Here is a 25,634-nt window from a genome sequence, read left to right as displayed (position 1 = left end):
AATAGATAAAAAAAAAAGTTTTTTTCCTCTAATTAGAGGTACAAAATAACAAAGTCCTATATTTAACAGGAACAATTCAATAGCATGTCTCAGAGCAAAAGCACAAGAGCACCAAGCAAGACTCCTCAACAGTGGCCTCCTACTCCAAGTGCGCTCTTTGGCGGGATTGCAGAGTCCCACCAATAGTTCTCCCCAATCTTGTGACAGCAATGCCAATAATTTGGGTCATCACTCACCACCAGAAGGGCTCCACATAGAACGGAAGTACCACCCACCGGCTGTTTCTCCTGCACGACCGGTCAACGAACCGCCAAGCGCGAGTAGTCCCAGTGTGTCCTTTTGACACTAGGATTGCGACAATTTTGGTGCGGACAGAACATCCTCCCATGATCTCACTCACAATCCCTACGAGCGGAAATGCTAGCCACAATACTTCTTCCCAGGAGACATCTAAAAATCCCAATAATCATGGTCAACTTCTTTCTCTCAACATTACCTGAATTTCTTTAACATTTTACGTATAGTACTCAATGTAACCAAAAGAAAACCAATGAAATCTACTTAAACGAGAAAAGTAACAGAACAACGACGTAGAATGGAAAAGACATCAACTAATAGAAGACCCGGATATATGAAAATAGCACAGAATAGTAATCAAAAATTAGATTGAATCGATTGAGTGAAAAAGCATCGAATTTCTGTACAAAGAAAGAGATTTGGAATAATCTGCTGAACAAGAAAAACTAAGAAAATAATCGGGTTAAAAAATCTCATTGACAATATTTCTGAAAAGAATATTATTAATTCAAATGATTGTTTTATTTTCTTCCTTAAAAATTAGCACCCGTCTTGTATCTTTTAACACAGAGAAATTGTGAAAATAAAAGAAATTCATTGTGAGTCAGACAAAGTATTAAAAAGAAAATTGCAAAAACTATTCCACAATAAAATGCATTGTAAATAAAATTGTATGATATGTGCAATAAATTCATAAGAACTTGTGTAATTCATTCTCAAAGTGAATAATTTTAAGGCAAAGCAAAAAAAAGAACTTTTAGTGTATTAAAGAAACCTATTGAAAAAAAATAAAGAATCGAAGATACTTCAGGTTTAATTTCGCTGTAAAATGTACTTTAAAAAAAATATTAGCCGTAACAATGAATATAGAATAGTCAATAAGGCAAACACAAAATAATTACAATGTAATTAGTAAATATCTAATCTAAAAGAAAAAGTGTAAATTAGAATATAAGAAAGTCACACCTAAAAATATATTGTCAATTTTCAATTGAATTTATGCTCGAAAGAATTGAGACAGAGCCTGCAAAAATTATATTATAAAAAATGATTTTATTTATTACATTTATGACACAACAAAAAGTCCTGATTAAAACATTTTCTCACTAAAGGATGGCTATATAGAAATTCAATTCTGTATTAATGTCTGTAAATTTTCCGAGACAGAAGGTGAAAAAAAAAGTTACAAGCAAAATAAAAGCCCAAATTGAATGAATTTATGCTTTAATTCTTTAATTAAGGTTGTATGAAACCTTCCCAACTATTTAAAGAGATTTACTTAAAAGAATTGCATTAAAAAAAAGAAAGGATTTCGTTCCTGTACCAGCTATGCATTTCTACACCGTTGTTGTCCGATCGCGATAAAATTACTAAAGCTTCCCGGGGCCCCCTGAGCATTCCCAGTAACTTTCGGAGCCCTCAAAATAAGTTTTTCTCGTTAAAAAATATATAAAAAAATAATAAAAATACATTAATATTTTTACGAACCGTTACAACCGTTAGAGCATTTAAAATGCAATCGATGAGCTTTCTATGGTTATTCGGGTTATTCGATGAAAGGTACATAACCTAAAAAAAAACAGTATAGCTTTTGATCTCAAGAGTTTCAGAGACATGTTTTTCCGGGAGTTTTTACTTGTTTTTCTGCTCTTGGAAGCCACCCTGGCTGGTCCAGAGGAAAAAGAAGGTGTAAAATATGCCGACAAGTGCGAAGCCTGCAAAATTCTCGCAACAGAACTCCAAGCACGCCTCACAGAGACTGGGAAATCCCATGATGTGATTGAGATTGGGTGAGTATTTGGAATTTCTGGAAGCCTTATCACTGTAATTACGTCATGCAAACACATTTCTAGATACTCTGTGGACGATGTGAAGCCAAAGAAGAAAAAGGAATACAGACGGAGTGAATTGCGACTTTTGGAATCTCTGGAAAATGTCTGTGAAAGGATTCTGCAGTACAACATACACAAAGAGAGACAAGACAGCACGAGATTTGCAAAAGGAATGTCTCAAACATTCCAAACTCTGCATGGACTCGTGGACAAAGGAGTTAAGGTGGATTTGGGCATTCCTCTGGAGTTGTGGGACAAACCATCTGCGGAGATAACAAATCTCAAGACTCAGTGCGAGAGTCTTCTGGAGGAATACGAGGGTACCATTGAATCTTGGTATTTTAAGCATCAGGACAATGTCCCACTGATGCAATATCTCTGCGAAGAACGTGCTCTCATGGGGCAGTCTCACAAATGCCTCTATGAAGTCGTTCAGGAGAAAGGTGACAGTGGGAAAAAGGACGAATTGTGATTTTTATAATATTACATAAATTGAACATTTTCTATAATTAAGAAAATCATAATTTCTCTGGAAACACCCCAAACTTATCTAAATTTCTTACAATTGATTGATAAATCTCTTCTAACTCTGCATCTGTGTTGCAATCCTTAAGATTTTTCTGTTCAACTGAGAGCTCAAATCCAGGTCCGTAAGCATTGAAAAAATCATGCTCAGGAATATCATCGCTGAGCTCATCAGCCCCACAAATTGTTGCTGTGAGGAAGGTAAAATGGCGAGAGGCATTGGGCAAATTGTACCCACCACCTCCGACGAATAGAGAAGGAATATTCCAAGACTTTACCACTTTTATGCACTCTGCAATGTCCTTTGGTGTGAGATTGGCTCCTCCCAATGGATCACCGGCAATTACATCGGCACTACATTGGATAACACAGGCTGTGGGATTAAATCTCTCCATGATGAGTTTTGTGGTTCTGAAAATTAAAAAAAAAATCTCATGAAATTTTTCAGAACTGAAACCTTAAGACAATGACTAACTTGTAAAAGGATTCACGGAAACGCTTTCCGGATATGTTTCTTCTGTACGGAAAATTCGCTGTGTAGCCTTTTCCATTTCCAAAGCCACATTCTTCCACTCCACCGGTTCCGGGAAAGAATCCAGCTTCATGGAGGTGAAAGGAGAGACAAAAGACACGCTTTGTGCATGAAAAGGCATTCTCAACTCCATCCCCGTGATGAACATCCAAATCCACGTATAAAACTCGCGGGAAGTGCGACACTAGCTTCTGAATTGCCACCACAATGTCATTGACGTAGCAAAAGCCATCAGCTCGATCACTCTGAGCATGATGCCAACCACCGCACCAATTAATTGCAAATCGACTTCCGGAGATCAGAGCTTCAGCCGCAGTGACTGTTCCTCCTGCAATAACTTCTGCAAACTGATAGAGATCTGAGAATTTGGAGCAATCATAGCTTAAGCCGAATTCCTCATCCTCCTCGGTGACTTCTTCACTGCCATCGCATGTCTTCAGGTGTCGCAGGAAGTTCTCAGAGTGACAGAGAAGGAGTTCCTCGTAAGTAGCTCTACGTGGATGCTGGATTGTTACATGTTTTATAAGTCCATATGCTTCAATGAGAGCATAGATCATTGAAGCCTAATTTAAGAAAAATCAATTATTTATTTAAAATTATTGTAGGATATATTTTTTTTACTTACTCGCTCATTTAAATTGGGGATTTTGTTGCATTCCCGCAGTAGATTCTCACTAAAAATCAGTATTCCCGCCATTTTGAGGTTAGAAAACAAGAAAAATACTAGGCGCCTCCATCGCAACCAGGCAACTCCACACTGCAAAGCTTTCAGAGCTTTTAGAAGTAATACAGTCAGTTTTTTCAGTTTATCGTATTTCCCGCCAATAAACAAAAGTTTAAAAAATCAATTTAAAAAATATCGTTTGTAAAAAAGAAAAACAAAAATTAACCGGGAAAAGCTCGGAGAACCCCAAAACTCCATGAAAAACACGTCCCCCGAGCCCACAAATTTCCCTGCTACTGAAATAAAACTTTTAGAAATAATTAAGGATTGTGATTTGATTAATTATCTTTTTTCAAGATTTCTCAATAACTGGAAAGTATGTAATTAAGTAAAGTTATTCGTACAAAACCATTTTCAAAATTTTCTTCATTTTTCGAAAAAAATTTCCACAAGTTTTTATTAAAATTGGTCCAATAGATTTTTACAATATTTATAATAATCGAAAATGCGAATCTAGGTCATTTGAAATAATCTTGGCCTCCATAAAAAATGTTCTATTTTTCTCTCCTAAAATAAGTTATTTATTTGAGGATAAATAGACAATAGATTCATTAAAAATAAAATTTGAAAAATCTCACATTTTAATCATAAATGCGACGAATGCGAAAAATGAAGAAAACGGGTTACAATATTTTAGAAAAATTACCTAAAAATTTTTCTTTTTAAATTTTTTGTATGTCCATCATGAGAATCTCATCTTTTATAAGCCTTTTGCATTTACCACCAGTTTTAACAACATTTTTTTTTGCATTGCGTGCCTCTATTGTGTGATATGCGATCCACGAAAAAGATCGCTACAAGGTTAGCCACCACTTGAAAGACTGAGAAAGTCAAGTTTCCCTATTTGGTCAGCGAAATTTTCTGGGGTCTGGATAAAATTAAAGGAGGAAACTTGCTCCACGGAACTCACATTTCTTAACAAAGAACATTTCGAGAACACGACATTATTCATTTTTATTTATTAAATGACAAAGGAAAAGTTTTTTTTTCCTTAAATTTAAATCAAGATATTTTTGGGCTGACATCGAGTTCTTTTCTAACGTTTTTATTGCAACATTATTGCGCAAATGACCAACAAGGGCTCACGCTCTCCGCAAAGTGGGTTACTAGAGTGAGTCTGTCCTAAAAATAGCCCAACTAAATCTAAATATTATCCCATTTGTTGTGAGTGACCGAAGAACATTTGCATGGATGTAGGTCCGGAATTGGGGGCAATTCTCGAGTTTTTGGCACTGAAAATAATGTTCACAAAAATGGAAACTATTTGGAGGGAAAAAGGTCAAGCATCAATGCTCTAGAAAAGGCTTCCAAGTCTCCTGTTTGTGTTATGCACACTTAATGAATTTTAGTTCCTAAAAATAAGAATTTTTTAGCATTGTTGCGCAATAACTATAATGAGAAAATGGTCATGTAGCAGTGTTAGAAATTAATTGGCTGCTTGGCGCACACAAGTGAAGGCAATTTCGTGGTGAAAAACGACACAAAACAATGATAAAATATATATATTTCTCTGGCACTCCTGATCTCACAATTTCAACTGAGTTTTACGCCATTTCCCCGCTGATGTATTAAATAATACTGAAAATTGATTAAATCATCGATATGTGTAGCATTTTCTCTGATTTAAATCACATTTTCTGCACGAAGGGTGTCTCTGTATCATTAATCATCTTTGTTATTAGCTCTGCAAGATCACGGAAATCTTGATGATTTTTTTTCTTCAAAACTAAAGAGTTTATAAAGTTTTTTTTTTTTTTGATAAATCGCGCCAACATCGTCACACTTCCCAAGCACAAGGGGCATTGTGAAATTTGTCATGATGTGTGCGTGCAAAGAGGCTCAAAGAGGGGGCAAACATCTGATTCTAAAAATTGTGTGTTGTTAGAAAAAAGTAACAACACATGGAATTCAGCTGTTTAATAGATTGTGAATAGAAATTATACGCGAGTTTTCATCGTCACCTCGCACGAAGTTCAGCGATAAAAAATAAAATAGCTCGTCAAAATAAATAGTTTGTGTTTATTTTATTCATCTCTCGCTTTTACATTCGCTCAAACATTATGTTGCTTCTCACTTTTGCATGATAGCTTGAAAAATTTTCTTTGTTGCATTGAATACAGCACAAGTAGTAGAGTGTGTGTAACATTTTCCTAACACCACGGTATTCCATGGTATAAAAATATTGAAGATGTAATCATTGATGGAGATTTAAAGACGCAAAAAATAGGGATGATGATTGTAAAATTGTTCCAAAGCAGGTGTTTTATTTTCTTCAATTTATCCTTAATTAATTAGTTTACCTAGAAAATACTTAATGTCGCGAAGAAGGTCCCATGAGTAATGCTCTTTCAATAGTTGAATGATTTTAACTACAGAATAAATAGTTATTCCTCACCAATAAATTTTCACAGCGATTGCATTGAACTGAGAATGAACAATTTGGTTTTAATGGGACACAAAAAATCGGATCTAAAAATCTTTTTTATTCTATTTCATAAATTTTTCTTTGTTGATTTAATTTGGATTTGCCATCATCTTTTCTCTCAACTTTGAGTGAACGAAAATTGTTAGAAGTTCTTTATTTTCACAAAAGTCGTAATAAAAAGGGAATTTTAGAAGTTTCAAAATTAATTCAAAATTGATTTTTTCTAGACAATTTTGAAGACAGACTTTGCGAAATTAGAAAATAAATCCTGAAAATCTGAGTTTAAAAATAATCTTTACAGCAAATGTTAACCTACTCATTGAGTGATTTCCTAAATTGGCTGAACTGCAAAAATGTGCAAGAACAAAGCATTATTCTTACGCAAACTATGCAAAAATTAATTGAGAAGATCACATAGAGTGCGGCTACATATTGAATCATAATAATCATATGATTAAATGCTATAATCTTTGGGATTTTATTGTAAAATTCCATGGACATCGTTTGGTTTTGCACACACGCGCACGCTCCCCTTCGCGTCGTCGTACAAAGCAAAATGAACTACAGTCATTCCCCGCTTAATCGTCTCTCCATTACACTCTTCTCACCCATTAGTTTTAATGCGTAAGAAGAGTTTAACCGAGAAATTTATAAAACGGGAAAGACTGTAGTGGGGAAACACGTAATTGGCACTTTTCACCTCCAACATCAGTCTCTCGGTGACTCTCAAAGGTGAAACTTGTGGCTCTTGCATTGAGACTCTTTTTCCATTGGCTTCTCTTTTTTTGTATTCTTTATTTCCTGCTAACCACTTTGTGCCCTCTTTTTGCGTGGGACGAAGAGAAAACTCTTTCAGATTTGATAAAAAGGTGCTTTTTGTTCGGAAAAAGGGTATAGCAGTGGATTAAACTGATCTCATTTAATGACCATATTGGATGACAAAAATCATCAATTTCTCGGTCTTAGAAAAATACATCACCATCGAAATAAAGAAGATCAATTAAGGAAAAGAAAAATAGTTTTATGAAAACAATGCTTAAATTGTGCTTTACTGTGGATTAAGTAGAGTTTCCGTGGAATTGAAAACAAATAGTGCTTTTGAATGGAATTACAGAGTGATTCCTACGTGAAATCAGTGCGTTTGAAGAGAAAATTTCAATGTGTGAAGTGCATCTGTAGGAATTGAATTGGAAATACACAGAAATCTTTCTTTCTGCCTTCTAGAGAGAGAGCAGGTATAAAATAATATAATGCGAAAGATGATGATTTCATGAAGGGGTAAGGGGTGAAAGGGATGAAACTCGTGAGAAGCATTTTGGGGTCTTTCACCTCAATCGTGCACTAAGAGCTGTTTTGTAAAATGCCTTTAGAATGAATGAGAAGGAAACAGAATGAATCGATTTTACTTACATATTGCCCAGACATTGTGGGTGTACGCTCTCCTCGATGTCCCGCAGATGTAGTGCGAAAGACACCAAAGAGATCTTAAAATTGCGCTTTACTTTTTGATTTAACGACAAAAAACAGACACACCGCTCGAACAAAGAGCTCAAAATCAGCTGGTGGATTACGTACACATATACGATCGTGATGATAAGTATGGCAGAACATAAAAAACCCATGTAGATATCACATAAAAATTTTAAACTAAACAAAACATATTACTGAAAACACGATAAAAATGCCTTAGCAAGAAAAAGTGCTCTCCATATTGAATGTGAAGGACGCGTTGGCGCGCACTCACGCAAATTTCATAATTTGCGGCTAATTTGCCATTCCTCGCCATAGTTCGTTCTACATATTGACCCACTATTTTTAATACACACAATTTGATTAAAATTGAACGGTCATTTAACAATGAAAAGTGAAATCTACATTATGTCCTATATTGTGATATTATATTGCAAATGAATACACAATAGTATAAATTTTACACATACATGTTACTGTGAGACTATCGATTTTAGGTGCCACAACAAATAATAAAGTAATGGCTCTATAAAAAATATAAAAGTTTATAGTTTAATCAATAAATCGATATTAAATTGATTTTTTATTTGATAGTTTATACATAGAAAATTATCCCTGAATTATTTGTTGAGTATCTAGAAAATTAATCATCTTCAATATTACTTTCAAAGAAGTTTTGCTTTTTTATTTTTCCGAATTTTTTTTTTAAATAAACAAATAATTCTACGAGATTGAGCAATCGAGATATGAATTCTTATTCAAAAATCAATATTTTGCAATTTATCACGTCCAATTCTACGACAAATATGAATTTTAAAAAAATTACAATTTAAAATAAATAGGAGACGATAACATAATATCGACCTTTTTGCACTTGACTTTACATTCTTTTTTCTTATAAAGTTTTTTATTATAAATTTTGTATAAAAATGTAAGAGATTACGTAATCAGTAAGCGGAAGAGCATCGAAAAGCAACGAGTATAACATATTTTTTATTTCACATTTTCATCTGATTAAATTTGTGTATAGATTAATAAAAAAAAATTAAAGTCAGCTAAAAGAGTTTATCATAGATGGAAATTTTTGTGCAATAATAGAAAAAAAAATGATTTTTTCACATTGAAAAAAAATCACTCTAAATAATGGTTGGATAAAGGCTCTCTTCCCCTATGCTTTGAGCATTTGAGAATACACACGAAATATGTATGTACAAAATCAAATTACATGCATACCAAGATATGATGAAGATCACGAAGAACGGATAAATCGCGAAAACGATTGCAACTTCCATTTGAAAATGTCACCTTCGAATGGCAAAAGGGCAGGGAGAAAGAAATGTTTGGCTTTTTAAAAGTTAAAATTCAGTCACTTCTGCGACAAAATGAACTGCACGATTAAAAGTTAAGAAAGGGAAAAACCAAAATGTTACATAAGATCCACCTTCTAAAAAAAAATGACTCCAACAAATCCATCTCTAGTTTCTTGTGTTTTTTTTTCTTCTTTTGCACAAAAATCAAGCAAAATTTAATGTTCTCCGTGGTGAGCGGTTTTATTGGCAAAGAGCCAAGGAAAAACGCACAATTTACATTGTTATTTCTATATAGGTGGTTGGCAATATTGTAAATTTTGCAATAGAAAAATTTCAATAAAAGGCGAAAATGCTCGCTTAAATTTGAAATAAAGCACATTTTGGAAATTCAGCTAGATTAAACAAAAAATAAATAAAATATGGATGCGTTAGCGTTGCCCCTGTCGCGCCAAAATCAATCACATTTGACACGATCACCACACCAAAAATATAAATTTAATACATGACTCATAGATCGTCTCTATAATCTTCGCGATGGTTTTATCGAAGCAAATCACATAAAAAATTGAAATAAACAACGCGGATAAAAGAGCATGTCGGTAGATGAAAAATAGCCAATAATTGGTTAATAAAAGCGCCTGTAAAATGAGTCTTTTGTCATCGAAACTCTTGTGCTCAATTGAAGTGCAATTACACAATTTGAAACCACCAGAAACTTGGTCATACATAGATCGCGAGATTTAACAAAAAGTGAAAGGGAGACCCATAAATATTAATAAAAATTTCATTGTTTTCCTCCCTTTTTCTCACTTTTTTGTCTCTTTTTCTTTAAATTGCAAAAATCTCATGGTGCATTTTTCTTTTCTAAATTTCTAGAGTGCAAATTCATTGACCCATAGAAGCTTGACAGAAGACGAGATAGCACCTTCGGGGAGAGATAATATAAAAGCTGATTAATTTTTTAAAACTTTGTGTGGAACACTAAATTTGCAATAGAAACTTAAATAAAATGCCGTCCCTTGTGGAAGCTTTGGAGCAGAAATATGGTCTGGCTAACCTGGATATTCAGACCCAACATGAGGAGTCCCTGGTCTCAATTTTTGTGCCAAAACTGCCGCCGCGAAAGAGGTTTGTTCAATATTTTACTAATTGACGGATTTTTTTTATTATCAGTCAGTTGCGACAGCACAAATTGCAGATAAAAAGCTTTTGTTCAATATGACAACATTTTTTTTATGAATCAATTTCTTAAGCTGCTATCTTTATCTAAAGTTATTTTATTGTAGAATATGATAAAAAACTATTTTTCATAATTTATCATTAAAACAATCCTTCTTTTTACAGCGTGCCAGAACTTCTAGTCCTAAACGACTGCAACATCGATAAGGCTGGTGAGTCTGAGGTTTTGCGCAAAAAATGCAGCACTGTGAAGGAGTTGGATCTGGCTCAGAATAAATTGGAGCAATGGGGTGAAGTCTTTGGAATCCTAACTAATATGCCTCGCGTGGAATTCGTAAACCTCAGTCTCAATCGTCTGGGTGGTCCTGTAGCACCACCCCGAGAATTCGCCATGACACGTCTTAGGAGCCTCGTACTCAATAATACGCGTCTAGACTGGGAAAATGTGGAATCTTTGTTGAATCTTCTCCCTATGCTTGAGGAGTTACATCTAAGCCTCAATGACTATAAACAGGTGCTTATTGATACAATTGAGGATGACTTCAGTGAGTCACTCGAGGGTATACAGCTCAATGACGACGAGGAGGATGAGGAAGCAACGGAGGAGGACGAAATGGCCAATCAAGTGTGCACATGCGGATCAAAGAGCAAGAAAGACCCACTGACAGCTGGAGCCGTACGGACTGATTCCGTATGCTCCATGTACAAGAAAACAAATGCCCATGAGGGTGTCAGGAAGCTCCATTTTACAGGAAATCCCGTCACGCAGTGGCTTGAGATTTGTCGACTTGGTCGTGTATTTCCTAATTTGGAGTCTCTCGTGCTCGCAGATTGTCCTATAAAATCATTGGAGTACCCCAATACTGCCACTAGTGCTCAGCAGGGTAATGACAACAATAGTGATCCAGCTCACGCGCATTTCCAGTAAGTTTCTCATCATCATCTGCAATAAATTATTACAAATTTATTTTTATCTCCTTCACTGCATGAAATGTCTCATTAGATGACCTTGATGGTCATTGATTTATGACTATCAAATTTATCTTTATTTCTTTTTTTCTGGCATATCAATTGTGCAATCTTACTTGCTGCCAATTGAAGGAAATTCTATCTTAAGTGTGATGCGTTCTTGCCAAGTTGATCACAAAGCTTTCAAAAAAAAACTCAATTCAGAAGTTCTCGTGACTTCCCTTAAAGGAAATCTTTTGCTTCCTCGCAGTGATCTTGCTCTTGCACGCTTCATTGGGAAATAAGTATAAATAAATAAATTCGTGATTATTAAGGAATAATGTTTTGAAATTTTCCATTACGAAGAGAACTGAGAATTAACAGGTGTATTGCTTTCATTAATAAATAAAAAAAATGTGTCATGATGGAAAAAAATTGAAGCATAAATGTAAAATTGAAAGGAAGAATAAAATATTCATTATGTTTTTAACACGATTTGGAATTAATGAAAATCACAAATGATGTGGAAAAATCATCTTAAAACAATAAATCTTTATGTAATTTTTGTGTTGATTTCAGCTCTTGTTTTTATTGCACGAAAATAAGCAATGAAGGGAAAGTTTGTGAAGGAAGTCCAATTTCCCGTGTGTTCTCAATATCCATACTAATTATAGATTTTCTTTTGATGAATACACTTTTTGGATTTAGAAGTGCGAAGAAAGAACCTTCAAGTTCTCCTCCCCACATCAAAGTCCAATACGTCATCTTCGCAAATGTTCTTTTTCCAATTTAATGTTCCCGCAATAATGCATTTCAAATGAGGCCTCCTCTTGCAACTTTACCCACACGTATAAAAGCCACTTTCAAGAACAAATTTGTGCAACTTTTAATTCTTTCGTGCTCCACTGATTAATTTGCATTTGATTTTGTTCTCTTCTTTGTTCTCGATGCATTGATTGGTTCTCTTTTTTTTTGCAACACACTGAATCATCCCAGTTGATGGAACAATAAATTTAAGAGTTCTTTATGCACTTTTGTTGTATATAAAAGAAAAATGTTACAATGTGTAAAGAAGCTTAAATTTTATTTATCTAAAACTGAAATGGTCGATTTCACGCAGAAACTTTGGTCTGAAAGTGAAATTTTCCGTTGAGAAATAAAATACAAAATTTCATTGACGAATTGCACAATTTATACCACACGTTATGTTCTGCTTATTTTTTGCTTGAAAACTTGTACGAAGAGCGGCCAGATCGTGCAAAAAGAAGAATATTTCATTTTTTTTCTTTTGTACAACTTGTAGTGTTTAGTATAATTTGTCTTAGTCATTTTTTTTTCGAGGTTGCATGAGAGATATGAAAGTTTTGATTGCTTCTTCCTATCATAAAAATCGCTTTTATTGATTGAGACAAGAGGTTGATAACTTTCAAAGTTTATTTTTCTTACTTGTTTTGATCATTTATAAGAAATCGTACCTATAAAATAATTATAATAACCTAATAATTAAATTTATGATTTTGATGACAAATAAAAAGATTGCATGATGGAATCATAACTTATTTTTAATTTTATTAAATATTTTTTTTATTTCTTTTACAGAAATCTAACATTTCTCAATTTGAGCAATTCCGATATTCAAACATGGGATGACATTGACAGACTGGCACGTTTCCCAAAGCTTAAGAACCTCCGGGTTCAGGTGAGTTACCTAATTTTATTTATTTTTTTAATTAATATTTTGCAATAAACTTTGTAATAATTTCGCATTTTCCTTTCAGAATTGGCCATTGTGGGATAAATGTGATTCAACGGAGCATGAACGGAGACAGTTGCTAATTGCTCGCCTGCCCAAAGTCCAGACCCTCAATGGTGGTGGGGTTGTAGGGGCAGAGGAGCGTGAAGATGCCGAAAGGGCCTTTATACGATACTACATGGATAAACCCGAAAGTGATCGTCCCGAGAGATACGCAGAACTGATTTCCATCCATGGAAAATTGGATCCTCTCGTGAATATTGACTTGAGACCTGAAAAACGAGTGAAGGTCACATTCACGTACGGAGATACAAGCGAAGTTAGGAGTGTCGACGTCTACAGGTTGATAATTTCTTTTTTTTCGAAGCTTAAAATAATTTTAAAATCATCAAAAATATTTTTTTTGTATTATCTTGTAGGACTGTTTTTGACCTAAAGACGCGCCTGGAGCGCCTTGTGAGCATTCCAGCGGCTAAGATGCGCCTATACTACGTGGATCAAGAGCTGCGTGATCTTCAGGGACCAGAGGAGATGAAATACCCTCATAAGCAGCTCTACAGCTACAATATACGTTCGGGTGATGAGATAATCATTGATCGAAAGCACTAGAGTAGAGGATCTCATTGAGGCATGCACACGTGATTTGCTGAGAGACTTTGACTCTCACTTCCTGGATTAACAAAAAAATAAATAAATCGTCAAAATGTGATAATTTGTGCGTATTTTGTATTGCGGTGGTGGGCATATCAAAAATGGATGCGAAAGACGCGCAAAATGTGGAATAGATTGGCGAAATGTCTTCGATCGCATGAAAAGCGATATGATTTATTAACTTAAAAAAAATGTTTTATTTAATTACACTGAATATCAATTTACTAATTTTACTATAATATAGAATCGAGAGAAAATAGCATAAGAATTTTCCAGGAGAAATACAAGGAATTTGCGTGGATGTGAAATAAATAAAATTAAATATGAAAAGAATATTGTGTGGAGTTTTTGTGTTTTTCCTAAAGTATGCGGGAATTGAGTTCCAAATATACTGGCGGAAATGCGAGGCGTGAGGACAAAAGGACAAACACGAGTAGTGGACGAGACAGAAGAAAGTAATTGGGTCAGATTCTCTTGGAAATTCTCTCACAGTGTGTGGTTATATTTTTCCCTCATAAGGTGCTCTCTGTTGCTACTTGGTAGCATTCCCAAGATATAATTGAATTCCCCATGGAAGTGCCTGTAAGTACATTATATGGGGGAAGGATACCCAGGACTCAATTTTCCATGTCGGTGCCTCCCAAGAGAGGAGATTCCCTGGGAAAAATCTGTAGACGACCAAAATGGCTTTTTCATACTTTAACACATTCATCGTTCTCTCAATAGAAAGAACGTTATTCACTATACATACAGTAAGTCCCCCGCATGTAACCAAAATTGGGTTTTAAATTATTGTAGGGGATCATTAAAGGTTCAAAATAAGCGTGGTCATTTCCCGGAAAAGCGCTGGGAAACCTACGAATTTTCCGATTTTCTGTTTAACCTATGTTGATTTATTTCTCAATTTCTAGCAATTGTAGAATATTGCGATTGGTGTCAAATTAAAGCTATATTAATGCTTAATATTTTATATTAAAACCATTTTCCAAAATGCACTAGAAGGTGAAAATTCGGAAAGATTTTCCGAACACGCATTTTTCTTTCGCCTCCCATTTCCACAATATTGCATGGGACCACCTGGAATATCGCTTATTTTGTAGCATTTTTAATCCCCTTTCATTTGGTATAGCACTTGGTGGGGAAATCCACTGGGAAAACTCGCTACAGAATGATTTTCCAAAATTAAGCACGTTTTCGCATTGGAGAAAAAGAGATGGACAATTTTTTTCTAGGGGAACATTCTAGAAACATCAAAGAGGAGAAATCGTTTATCTCTTTTCTTCCAACGCGAAAACGTGCTTAACTTTGGAAAATCATTCTGTAGCGAGTTTTCCCAGTGGATTTCCCCACCAAGTGCTATACCAAATGAAAGGGGATTAAAAATGCTACAAAATAAGCGATATTCCAGGTGGTCCCATGCAATATTGTGGAAATGGGAGGCGAAAGAAAAATGCGTGTTCGGAAAATCTTTCCGAATTTTCACCTTCTAGTGCATTTTGGAAAATGGTTTTAATATATAATATTAAGCATTAATATAGCTTTAATTTGACACCAATCGCAATATTCTACAATTGCTAGAAATTGAGAAATAAATCAACATAGGTTAAACAGAAAATCGGAAAATTCGTAGGTTTCCCAGCGCTTTTCCGGGAAATGACCACGCTTATTTTGAACCTTTAATGATCCTCTACAATAATTTAAAACCCAATTTTGGTTGCATGCGGGGGACTTACTGTATGTATAGTGAATAACGTTCTTTATGTAAGAACACTGGCCGAGCAAAGAGGCATGGATGGAGAGTCCTTTAAGGACATGCGCCCTGTGTGAGTTTAGCTACAGGCGTTTTTTACTACTCCATCCTCAGTTGGTTGTAAGCACTTCTCTAACGCACTCGTGTCCTTTTTTGAACCTCATTGTCTCTGTGAATTTTCCAATCTCTAAAAGAAAATCTCTCTGTAATTCAGACAATACCCCCAAAGCCTTTATCTAGCAGTAGTGTAACAATATATTACACAAAATAATTCCCATTTATATTTTCAATAAAAATAAATAAAGTGCAAAGGATTCCCAAAAGCTCCCGAATTCTCACTCCCAATTAATCGCGTTTAAATTCAGCCCAAAAATGTAAGTGATTATTGATTTTGTGATATATGTCTGATATGGAAATATATGTAAATTATATATATTTATGAAAACAGAACGGTAAAATCTCGTGCAAAAAGTAAATTGCATATTTCTCATGTGTGTGCAAAAGACATATAAATTAAAATTCCTGTTGTGCTGAATTTTTCACCCCCTCATGAGCGCGATATTAAAGAGAAATTTAATTGCTTCTAACCCGTCACAATCATACACCACAAATACTTCTTCGTGGCAGGAGATCTCGAGCCACGAAGGATATGAATTTAATGGAATTAATGGCACACAAAAGCAACTCGAGGGCATTTTTCATCTTTCCCCACACGAAAATGGGGCACATTTGTGATGAATGGGCATCATGAATTTCAAATCTGACGAAGGAAGAAGGACGATTAATTTATTTTCCCTCCTTCTACCATCCCCACCCGCCGAAATTTATCCTTTTCCAGTACTTGAGCATATAACACTGCTATGAAGACTTCACAGTCTGAGCTCTGGTCTGGAGACTCTCGCTCCAAAGTACGAACTTCCGAAAGCTCCGATATGCTACATATAGATATACATATAAAAACCCGCCAAGCTTCTGTGGCATCAGCTAGATATTTGTAATCCATTTTGCTGAGCCATCTTTCACATTCCCGGCACACAGATCAAGGTCAAGATCAATTTTCTCCATTTTCTCCTTTTTTATGAAAATTGCTCGAGAGATTTTCTTAAATCCTTCCTTTAGAAAGCTCCGCAAAGATGCATATAGAAGAAGATGATAAAATTGTGCATTTCACAATTGAATTTAAGTGGTCAATTGAATAGCAATGAAAAATGCATCTTATAGAGAGAATGTATGTACATATGTTGCAGTTTCTTCTTGATGACATTTTTCCAACTGCATAATTTTATTCGTATTGCAAGGAATTTTTCTTAAAGATAATTCTCTTGAATAGGGCTTAAATTAGACTTTTTGCACTTGATTATAATTTGTTCTTTAAAAAGTTTTTAAATAGAAAACTATTTTTGTCAAAAGAAAAAAGATTATAAACTTTTAGAAGATTTTCCAACAGCTATGTGTAACGTAATTCAACCTTTCAGGATATTTTCTGTTTTTTAATTAAATTGAAAATGACCTTCAGTGGGTGATTATAACCTCTTGATGGTCTTAAAATTTCTATAATTTTAAAGATGAAATGTTTTTGTCTATTTTAATTAAAAAATAAGTAAAATTTTGATAATAAATAAGGAAAAAAAAACATTTTTATTCTCATTTTTTAGGGGAATTTTTCAATTTCAAAGGGAGCTTTTCCGTAGATCAATTTTTAAAGTTTTCCCACAAAATTCAAATTGGTCTTTAGCATTGCTGGTTCGTAATTATTTTAAGTAATAGAATATTATTTTTTTTTATTTTCCTGTTTTGGAAAAACTCACCAATTCTTTTGCAGACAAGTTTTCCTTCGTGCGACAGCCGTTTGTCTCCTAATCGGAGGCTCTGCATGGATAACATTCAGGGTGGGTCGGGAGGAATGCAATTTAAGCAGATCCCCCCAAATACCGAGCGATTGGGTGAAATAATTACGCATCTACGTGATACCTTCTTCACTGATGAGCCACTCAATAGAGCCGTGAAGCTGTGTCGCCCGGGTGAGGGGCATCACGAACTAGAGCGCCACAGTGAGAAGACAATTCGTGATGGTCTCAGTGTTATGGCAATTGCGGAAAGTGGCGAGGTGAGAGAGGGAATGTGGGTTGTGGAAAGGAAATTTGAGATGATTTCCTCACACCTATTTCGGCATTCTCTAGATTGCTGGTGTGGCACTAAACGGTATCCTGAGGCGTGGTGAAGTGAAAAAAGCTTTGGACGACCTCAAGGACTCCAAGGATGAAAGATTTAAGAAAATCTTCAAGCTTCTTTATGAGGAAAATCTCAAAGTGGATCTTTTTGAAGAGTTTGGGGTATTCAAACTTTTTGAAATACGAATCCTTTCCGTAGATTGTAGGTGAGTGGAATAAATAAAAAATTAAAGAATTTTTTAGCAAAAAGGTGGTCGTAAGTACTTCAAACCGTCAGGTAATTGCTTGTCGTTGATTTTATCATGAGCTTAAAATTGGATGCGCTTATGACGAGGTGAAATTTTAACAAGTGAAATACTTTATAAGTATCATAATTTAAGGCATATTTTATACCTAAGTACCTATAAAGCTTTTTTGTTCCTGAAGTAATGTTTACGGGCTTCAGTGTTCCGTCTCAACGATGAAGTATCAGACCACCCGATTGCATTGGGAATTAATTTTCGATCACTTTCTACAACAAACAAATTGATTGCTCCAGAAGTATACGATCAAATTGATCTCCATCCATATGACCCCAATGTTTCCAATGATAGATTTGAAAAAATTGTTTAATCTCCTTTGTAAGGAAAATCTTTTTGAATGGATTTGGATTATTAAAACTTTTTGAAATACGAATCCTTTCCGTACATTGTAGGTGAGTGGATAAAAATTAATAAAAAAATATAGTTGAATCTAAGAATATTTTAGCAAAAAGGTGGTCGTAAGTACTTCAATCGTCGGTAATTGCAATCCATTTGGTTGGTTGCGCAGTAAGAGTTTTAACCGTGTTAAAACTTGTTCGTGATTTAGAATTGTATGCGAATTTAATGTATACAGTCATCCCCGGAAAGTATGACTCTATACACATTTATATACATAATAAGGCATGATTTTCCCTACTATGCTGACCGCTAATTTATTTCTGAAGTATCATTAATTACGACGGGGCTTCAGAGTTCCGTTTCAACCATGAAGTATCAGACCACCCGATTGCATTGGTGACCAATTTTTGATCACTTTCTATTACAATCAAATTAATTGGTCCAGAAGTATACGATCAAATTGATCCCCATATATACCATCCCAATTTTGATCTGATTTACTATATTTCAAATATTTTTGATCTATACTGTTAAATTATTGTGTGTAAATATTGTATATAATTGAAAATCTCTATACACTCCTTTGTAGTATGGCTAATAAAGATATACGACCCCAGTTTTTCCAATGATGAATTAAAAAAAAATCTTCAATTTCCTATCTAAAGAAAATAATTTGTAATGGATTTTAAGTGTTTAAACTTTTTGAAAAAGGAATCTTTTCCGTAGATTGTAGGTGAGTGGAAAAAAATTAAAGAATTTTTAGCAAAAAGGTGGTCGTAAGTACTTCAAACCGTCAGGTAATTGCTTGTCGTTGATTTTATCATGAAATTAAAATTGGATGCGTTTGTGACGATGTGCAATTTTAACAAGTGAAATACTTTATAAGTATATGTTAAGGCATTTTTACTACCTATACCTATAAAGCTTATTGGTTCCTGAAGTAATGTTTACGGGCTTCAGTGTTCCGTCTCAACGATGAAGTATCAGACCACCCGATTGCATTGGGGATTAATTTTCGATCACTTTCTACCACAATCAAATTAATTACTCCAGAAGTATACGATCAAATTGATCTCCATATACGTCCCCAATGTTTCCAATGATAGATTTGAAAAAATCTTTAATTTCCTTTATAAGGAAATTTTTTTTGAATGGATTTAGAATGTTCTAACTTTTTGAAATACAAATCCTTTCCGTGAATTTTATGTAGTGGATAAAAAAAATAAAAGTTAAATCTAAGAATATTTTGGCAAAAAGGTGGTCATGAGTACTTCAATCGTTAGGTAATTGCTGTTCGTTGGATACAGCAGCAAGGGTTTTAAACGTGTTAAAACTTTGTTCGTAATAAGCGAATTTTAAAGTACAGCCATTCACGCATGAATGTGACTGTAATACTCCACGGTCCATCTGGACTATGATTTCTGAAACACATAATAAGGCATGATTGTCCCTATTACGTAGAACGCTTATTTCAACAATGAAGTATCAGACCACCCGGTTGCATTGGTGATCAATTTTTGATCACTTTCTGCCAAATTCAAAACAATTGTTCCAGAAGTATACGATCAATTGATCTCTGTACGACAATCAAATGTTAATTGCAAAATTAAAAGAAAGAAAAGAATTGTTGAATTATTTTGTCTTGTTTTTTTTACATTCAATTTCATTTCAGATTCAGAGGTCAGGGTTTGGCAAAAAAGCTGCTTGAGAAGAGTGAAGAAGTGGCAAAGGAGAATGACTTTAGAGTTATGAAGACTGATGCCACAGGACTCTTCTCTCAAAAGACTTTCAGCACCTTGGGCTACAGCACAAAATCCGAATATTGCTACAGCTTGGAAAATGGAAGGAGTCCCGATTTTATGGTTGATCCCCCACACGATAAGCTCAAGATCATGTACAAAGTGATCGAATAATGGGATTTATCGTGAAAGTTTTATGCCTTCAATATCCTGCTTCAGTCGTCAGATAAATGTGATTTGTTGAAAGGATTTTATAGTCTATTTTTCCTTTTTTTTTTTTGAAAAATCAAAATATTTATTAAAAAAATGAAAAAGGGAATATTCACATATTTTGATGTCGTGTTGAGTGCAGAATGATCTCAGATTTAATTTTTACGGAAATATCATTTTTTCTTTTTTTCTTAAAAACAATTAAAGAAAGAAAGCAGCATAGTTTCTTTGAATTTTCATTAAAAAATATATCTTTTTAAAAGATAAAGAAAATATTAAATAAACTTTGAAATTATCATTAAATCTGTTAAATTTTCATAGAAAAAATGTTCTTGACTTGATAATGCTCACATCCTTATCATTCTGCACATTACAAAAAATAAAGTAAATAAATTTAAAAGAAAAAATATACATAGAATTTTGAACCAAAGCGATGTCTTTGGAGATTAGTGGAGAGAAGATTATAAAAGAAGATCACGAACCTTTTGGCCGACCAATTTTTCTATTGAATTTAAAAAATAAAATTTGATATTTTGTCCAATTTTTACACAAAATGTTGGCTCATTTGACGTTATACATATACAGAGAAATTTATCATGAACAATAAAGATACCATTAAATAGTCTAACATTTATTATTTTTTTCCATTAACTTCATCAAAACATCTTTCTTGAGACAGCAACTAGATAATTTTTTTTCTGTATGCCGGAAAAGAGCTCACCTGGAATACTGCGAACGTCCACCGTTATTTACAGAGGAAAAACAAAAAAAAAAGGAAAATTTACATCAGAACGCGAATATGGAATTTGCCAGGAAGCGATGGCTGAATTTATGCCTTTTAGAAGAGTATATCATCGTCTCCTTCATCGAGAAGATTGGCATGATCGCGCACATCAATGCCTTTAGCCAGCAATTCGGCCTTGGCGGCTTCCGCCTTAGCTCTAGCAATCTTCTTCTTGTCCTGAATCTTCTTCAGACGATAGAACTCCTCACGCTCCAACTCATCCAGCTCTGAGATGATGTAGGCGAGGGTGCGCTCAATACGGGGAATGATCACGTGCTCAATGGCATTAACACGCCTATTGGTGATTTTAATCACCTCGTCGAGCGTCACAAAAGCCGTCTGGAGAGACGCCAACTCCACGAGTAGCTTTACGGCGCTCTGGTAGTTCTTCTTGAGCTTGCTGATTTGATGACCACCACGAGAAAGACCAGCCAACTCGTACGTATCTGCCCCATCTTGGTAGGACTCAAACACAGGCAGAGTCACACCAGCCACATTATCCTTCTTTGTGCGAATCTTAATCTGTGCCTTGGTGACATTCTGCAGGACCACCTGATTGAAGTCTCCTGTGGCGAACTTGGCCTCAGCCAGGGAGAAGGCAGCTTCCTTCATCACCTCGCCCATAAGAGTTTTGGTCTCAATGATTTTGCCCAGAATCTGACGGAAGCGCATCTGCAGGGCATCAGCCTTCTTCTTCAGCAGCCCATGACCCTTCTGGGCGCCCGCCAGACGTCCCTTCATGATCATTTGAGCCCTGAAAATATTGAAATCCCTCACATGACCCTGCTTTTCCAATACGAATTCCACTTTCATGAAAAATTCTCTTTCATCACTGGATTTATGTGGCAATCTTTTCCAGGATGTTTGGATAACTTACCCTCGGGAGGGGAAGATTGGTAGACGATCCTTTCCGGACATTTTTAATGGAAAATTTCTCACAAGACACCAAAATTTACCAGAAAAGTCAGCTGACTTGTGATGTTCTGCCCCATAAAAAAGTGTCTCATTATAATAGACATTTCCATGGACATGGCAAGGGACAATCCAATGTGATTCTGAGGAACACTATGGGGCAACTGTGCTAAACTGTTCTACAAAAGGCGCAAAAAGCTCTTTATTTATTTGAACTTTTGTTTGCTTTACCACAAATTCATGATTTCATTGTTTTTCTTCCAAATTTTTGGGCATAAAACACATGTTTAAAACTCCTGAAACACTTTCAACACAATTTTCCCAGAAAATTCGATGGAAAATATAAGAAAATTGCGAAAAACTTTACGTGAGAGCGAGACCACTAATAGTGACGTGCAAGTGAGAGAATCGAGGTGAGATGGCACGCGAAAAAATGCCTCCATCTCACTTTCTCTACAACCAACAGCGCCACAGCGGGAAATTTTTGACACGATTTAAAAATAATTTAGTTTTGATAAAAAAAAATCATTAAGATTTCCGTGATCTTGCGAATTTAATTAAAATCAACTCTCTGGCATAATGCAATCAGGAGACTTGGAGGCAGTGGTGGTGCTTCTTGAACCCTCCAAATTGTTTCAATTTTTGTGAGAATTGTGAAATTGACAACTGGAGGTTTCTTTCTGGGAAAATTAAATAATTAAAATTGCACAATTCGTACAATGTCAATGCCATTCTTGCTGAAAAGTGCAGTGTTTGTTTGTCTCTGGTCGACGACATTTGGGTATTTCTACTCCCAGAGCAATGGGAATGACGACAAATTGTGCTTCTGCCAGGTGGGTCACCGCCCCTTCCGCGGGAGCTACTTTCCAATGTTTTCATTTCTCTTTAACCCCCCGGATGTGTTTTGCAACAGCTGCAGGGAACCATCGATGATTGCGCCTGCAACGTGGACACCGTGGATCATTTCAACAACATGAAGATCTATCCGAGGCTGAATTCTCTTCTGGCCAGCGACTACTTTCGCTTCTACAAGGCCAACCTGAAGCAATCTTGCCCATTTTGGGCGGATGATAGTCGCTGTGCAATGAAATTCTGTAGTGTTCAATCATGCGATGAACGGGATGTTCCTGAGGGTATCAAGGGATTCTCCCTGGAGTCTCCGTCCTTTAAAGTAAGCTTAATATTGCTTCTTCTTACAAGTTAACAATTCATTTATCCACGTATTCGGTCTTTTTTGCAGTACACAAAAGACGCCCACGAAGGGGGCACAATAGTTGATTGCGGAAGTGATCTGAATGCCGAACTCAGCTACCTAAATACTAGCATAAGTGACAAAGCGCATCAGGGCTTCCAACTTTGGGCAGATCACGATGAGGCCCAGGACAATTTCTGCATTTTAGACGATCATCAGGAAGGTGCCGAATATGTGGATCTATCACTCAACCCAGAACGCTATACGGGCTACAAAGGTGATTCAGCACACAGAATTTGGCGCTCAATCTACCTGGAGAATTGTTTTGGGTATGTTCTCGTGGTATTTTCTTATCTTTCTCCCTTGTTTTTGCGACAATTTAAAATGTACGTGTATAAATTCAATTGGTTAACGTGTACCAGTGGGGAACTGGGTCACACTTTGGCCCATGAAAGTTTTCTCTCACAGCAGAGACGTACTCTGTGTGCTCAATAACTTTCACAAATTCACCCAGAATCTTGCATCACAATAATATTTGCGAGAATCCATTTGATAAGAATTTGCAAACTCTGTTTTATCAGCTGGGGAAATTTCGCAATATATAAAATCTTGCGATTGTATAATTTACGACTTTATTTCGTAAGATTTGCTTCTCCAAGGTCTCGATCGTCAGCTTAATGGTGATTTACAGCATTAGCATTTTTTTGGTTATTTCTTAAACAGAACTACGAAATTAATTCATTAAGGAAATGAAATATTCTTCTCAGATGAATTTTCTTTGAGAAAACAGCCTTAAAGAACACCAAACCAATTACTTTGTCAAGCAATTGGTGCTCCCTATACCATAAAAAAAACTATCATTACGCCAAATACGCTCCTGGTAATGAGTAGGTGGAAAGTAAGCCGTATTGAAGACATCGCGTGGGGAAGGAAACACCATACGAAACCCATCAGCTAGACAACATTGTCACTCTCTTGCATGTTTGCGACACAGCAATTAATGTGAATGATTGGAGAAATTCCAGGAACTCATCTTGTGGGTGAAACACTCACCCAGAGCTCCCCGATGATGCGTTAAATGTGGGGAAGGGGCAAAAAATAATAGGGAGGGGGTGGGATGTCAAACTAATTGATTGAGTGTGAATTTATCAATTTGGCACAATAATTCTCCCTTTTGCTCCGTCAAGAGTGAAAGTTTATCAATGGTGTCACTTTCAGGTCATCGAAACACAAGCACAGCTTATCCTTCATCCCCTACATTCCCTATACGGAGCTTTCGGCTGGCAGTGGTATCTGCATGGAGGAGCGTGTCTTCTATCGTTTAATTTCCGGACTTCACTCATCGATAAACATCCATCTCTGTGCCAATTATCTCCTGTCGGAAAAGAAGGGATTCATGTCCGACAGTGGGGTTTGGGGTCCAAATGTCGAGGAGTTCATTAGGCGCTTTAGTCCCAGTGAGACAGCCAATGAAGGTCCCCACTGGCTCAAGAATCTCTATTTTGTGTACGTTGTCGAACTGCGAGCATTGGCAAAGGCTGCACCCTACCTACGCAATGAAACCTACTTTACGGGTCAGGCGCAACAAGATGAGGAACTGAGGAATGCCATCCAGGATTTCCTGTCTGTCATCAACACCTTCCCTAGTCACTTCAATGAGACAACAATGTTCTCAGGCGGTGTTGGATCGCTGAAGCTGAAGCATGATTTCCGAGAAAAATTCAGAAATATTTCCAAGATTATGGATTGCGTGGGATGTGATAAATGCCGATTATGGGGGAAGCTTCAGGTTTGTGTTAAATTGCTCAATTATATTGTCATGGCGATTTTATTCAATTTTCGACATTTTTTTTCAGGTTCAAGGATTAGGAACCGCTCTTAAGATTCTCTTCTCGGGGAAATTTGATAATGCCACATCCTTGGCCAGTGACGATAAAAGTGAAAAATTGAAACTCAAACGGACTGAAATTGTATCACTCTTCAATGCATTCGGCAGGTAAGGCATTTTATCTATAACTTTATAATAGGCAGGAAATTGCTAATTGTTATTTCCTTCGAAGATTATCAACGAGTATCAATCGATTGGAACATTTTCGCAAATTAATGAGATGATAGTGCCGGAACGGCCAAGGAGTTTAGAGACATTTTTCACATGAGGCGGAAGGGACAGAAACCAAAAATGTTTTTGTGAGTCATATAGGTGAAATTGATAAGTAAATTATCTGTGGTAAAAAAGTCAGATGAAGTGAAAGGAGGATTATATACTTACAAGAAGAAAAAAAAAACAAAATATCAATTGATAACTCTGTACATGATATATTATATACAAAAAAAAACCCTTTTCTAGTAATTTTTTGTGCATTTCAGTGACAAAATAGTTTATATTTATTTTAGAAAGATGCAATCTTTTGTAAATACCTGTAGAGTTGTTTTACTTTTTAACGAAAAAAAAGAATTGTAGGTACTCTTAGTACATATAGGTGGCACATTTTCAAACCAAACACATGATTGTGAATTAAACAGAAAACACATCTCCATATATCCTTTCTGTGTTTGCCTTTTTCGTATATAAATTGAGAACGGATAGTT

At 35.5% G+C, this 25,634-nt stretch overlaps 7 protein-coding genes across 11 annotated transcripts in view; 5 read left to right on the top strand and 2 right to left on the bottom strand.

Annotated features, from left to right (window-relative positions):
- The window catches only part of LOC129797324 (homeobox protein ceh-10-like), a 37,471-nt gene extending 36,091 nt beyond the window's left edge, over nt 1-1,380 (top strand). For all 4 annotated transcript variants that reach the window (XM_055839752.1, XM_055839753.1, XM_055839754.1 and 1 more), the window contains exon 7: nt 70-1,380. In XM_055839752.1, coding sequence (XP_055695727.1) covers nt 70-343 — 274 coding nt within the window. In that variant the 3' untranslated portion in view covers nt 344-1,380. The remainder of the gene's footprint in view (nt 1-69) is intronic.
- A 495-nt stretch (nt 1,381-1,875) lies between these two features.
- Nucleotides 1,876-2,665, top strand: LOC129797323 (protein canopy homolog 4). The gene is made up of 2 exons (XM_055839750.1): nt 1,876-2,087; nt 2,151-2,665. Exons 1-2 carry the CDS (start codon nt 1,912-1,914, stop codon nt 2,599-2,601), a joined length of 627 nt encoding a protein of 208 aa, XP_055695725.1. The 5' UTR covers nt 1,876-1,911; the 3' UTR covers nt 2,602-2,665.
- LOC129797322 (histone deacetylase 8-like) lies at nt 2,622-3,956 on the bottom strand. The gene is made up of 3 exons (XM_055839749.1): nt 3,812-3,956; nt 3,130-3,749; nt 2,622-3,065 (listed from the first exon to the last, which is right to left on the bottom strand). The coding sequence occupies exons 1-3, from the start codon at nt 3,881-3,883 to the stop codon at nt 2,648-2,650; spliced, it is 1,110 nt and encodes a 369-aa protein (XP_055695724.1). The 5' UTR covers nt 3,884-3,956; the 3' UTR covers nt 2,622-2,647.
- Nucleotides 3,957-7,046: 3,090 nt separating this feature from the next.
- LOC129797321 (tubulin-specific chaperone cofactor E-like protein) lies at nt 7,047-13,979 on the top strand. The gene is made up of 6 exons (XM_055839748.1): nt 7,047-7,570; nt 9,992-10,243; nt 10,460-11,218; nt 12,842-12,941; nt 13,021-13,337; nt 13,415-13,979. The coding sequence occupies exons 2-6, from the start codon at nt 10,125-10,127 to the stop codon at nt 13,602-13,604; spliced, it is 1,485 nt and encodes a 494-aa protein (XP_055695723.1). The 5' UTR covers nt 7,047-7,570; nt 9,992-10,124; the 3' UTR covers nt 13,605-13,979.
- Nucleotides 13,980-15,427: 1,448 nt separating this feature from the next.
- LOC129797320 (arylalkylamine N-acetyltransferase 1) lies at nt 15,428-20,564 on the top strand. Of its 2 annotated transcripts, XM_055839745.1 has the most exons (5): nt 15,428-15,770; nt 17,052-17,139; nt 17,219-17,503; nt 17,577-17,773; nt 19,881-20,564. In XM_055839745.1, coding segments are annotated over exons 1-5 (813 nt in total). In that variant the 5' UTR covers nt 15,428-15,768; the 3' UTR covers nt 20,122-20,564. The 2 variants fall into 2 exon arrangements, with proteins under 2 accessions (XP_055695720.1, XP_055695721.1); XM_055839746.1 differs by lacking the exon at nt 17,052-17,139 and having other exon boundaries at nt 19,881-20,369.
- A 203-nt stretch (nt 20,565-20,767) lies between these two features.
- LOC129797319 (V-type proton ATPase subunit D 1) lies at nt 20,768-22,063 on the bottom strand. The gene is made up of 2 exons (XM_055839744.1): nt 21,819-22,063; nt 20,768-21,695 (listed from the first exon to the last, which is right to left on the bottom strand). The coding sequence occupies exons 1-2, from the start codon at nt 21,857-21,859 to the stop codon at nt 20,996-20,998; spliced, it is 741 nt and encodes a 246-aa protein (XP_055695719.1). The 5' UTR covers nt 21,860-22,063; the 3' UTR covers nt 20,768-20,995.
- Nucleotides 22,064-22,302: 239 nt separating this feature from the next.
- Nucleotides 22,303-25,586, top strand: LOC129797314 (ero1-like protein). Its single transcript, XM_055839735.1, has 6 exons — nt 22,303-22,686; nt 22,767-23,024; nt 23,094-23,374; nt 24,264-24,834; nt 24,902-25,041; nt 25,106-25,586. The coding sequence occupies exons 1-6, from the start codon at nt 22,573-22,575 to the stop codon at nt 25,155-25,157; spliced, it is 1,416 nt and encodes a 471-aa protein (XP_055695710.1). The 5' UTR covers nt 22,303-22,572; the 3' UTR covers nt 25,158-25,586.
- Nucleotides 25,587-25,634: the final 48 nt, after the last annotated feature.

This window comes from Lutzomyia longipalpis, chromosome 1, assembly GCF_024334085.1.
Source record: "Lutzomyia longipalpis isolate SR_M1_2022 chromosome 1, ASM2433408v1".
Lineage (NCBI taxonomy): Eukaryota > Metazoa > Arthropoda > Insecta > Diptera > Psychodidae > Lutzomyia > Lutzomyia longipalpis.
Note: the sequence above shows the minus strand (reverse complement) of the source record. Positions and strands in the feature narration are given on the sequence as shown.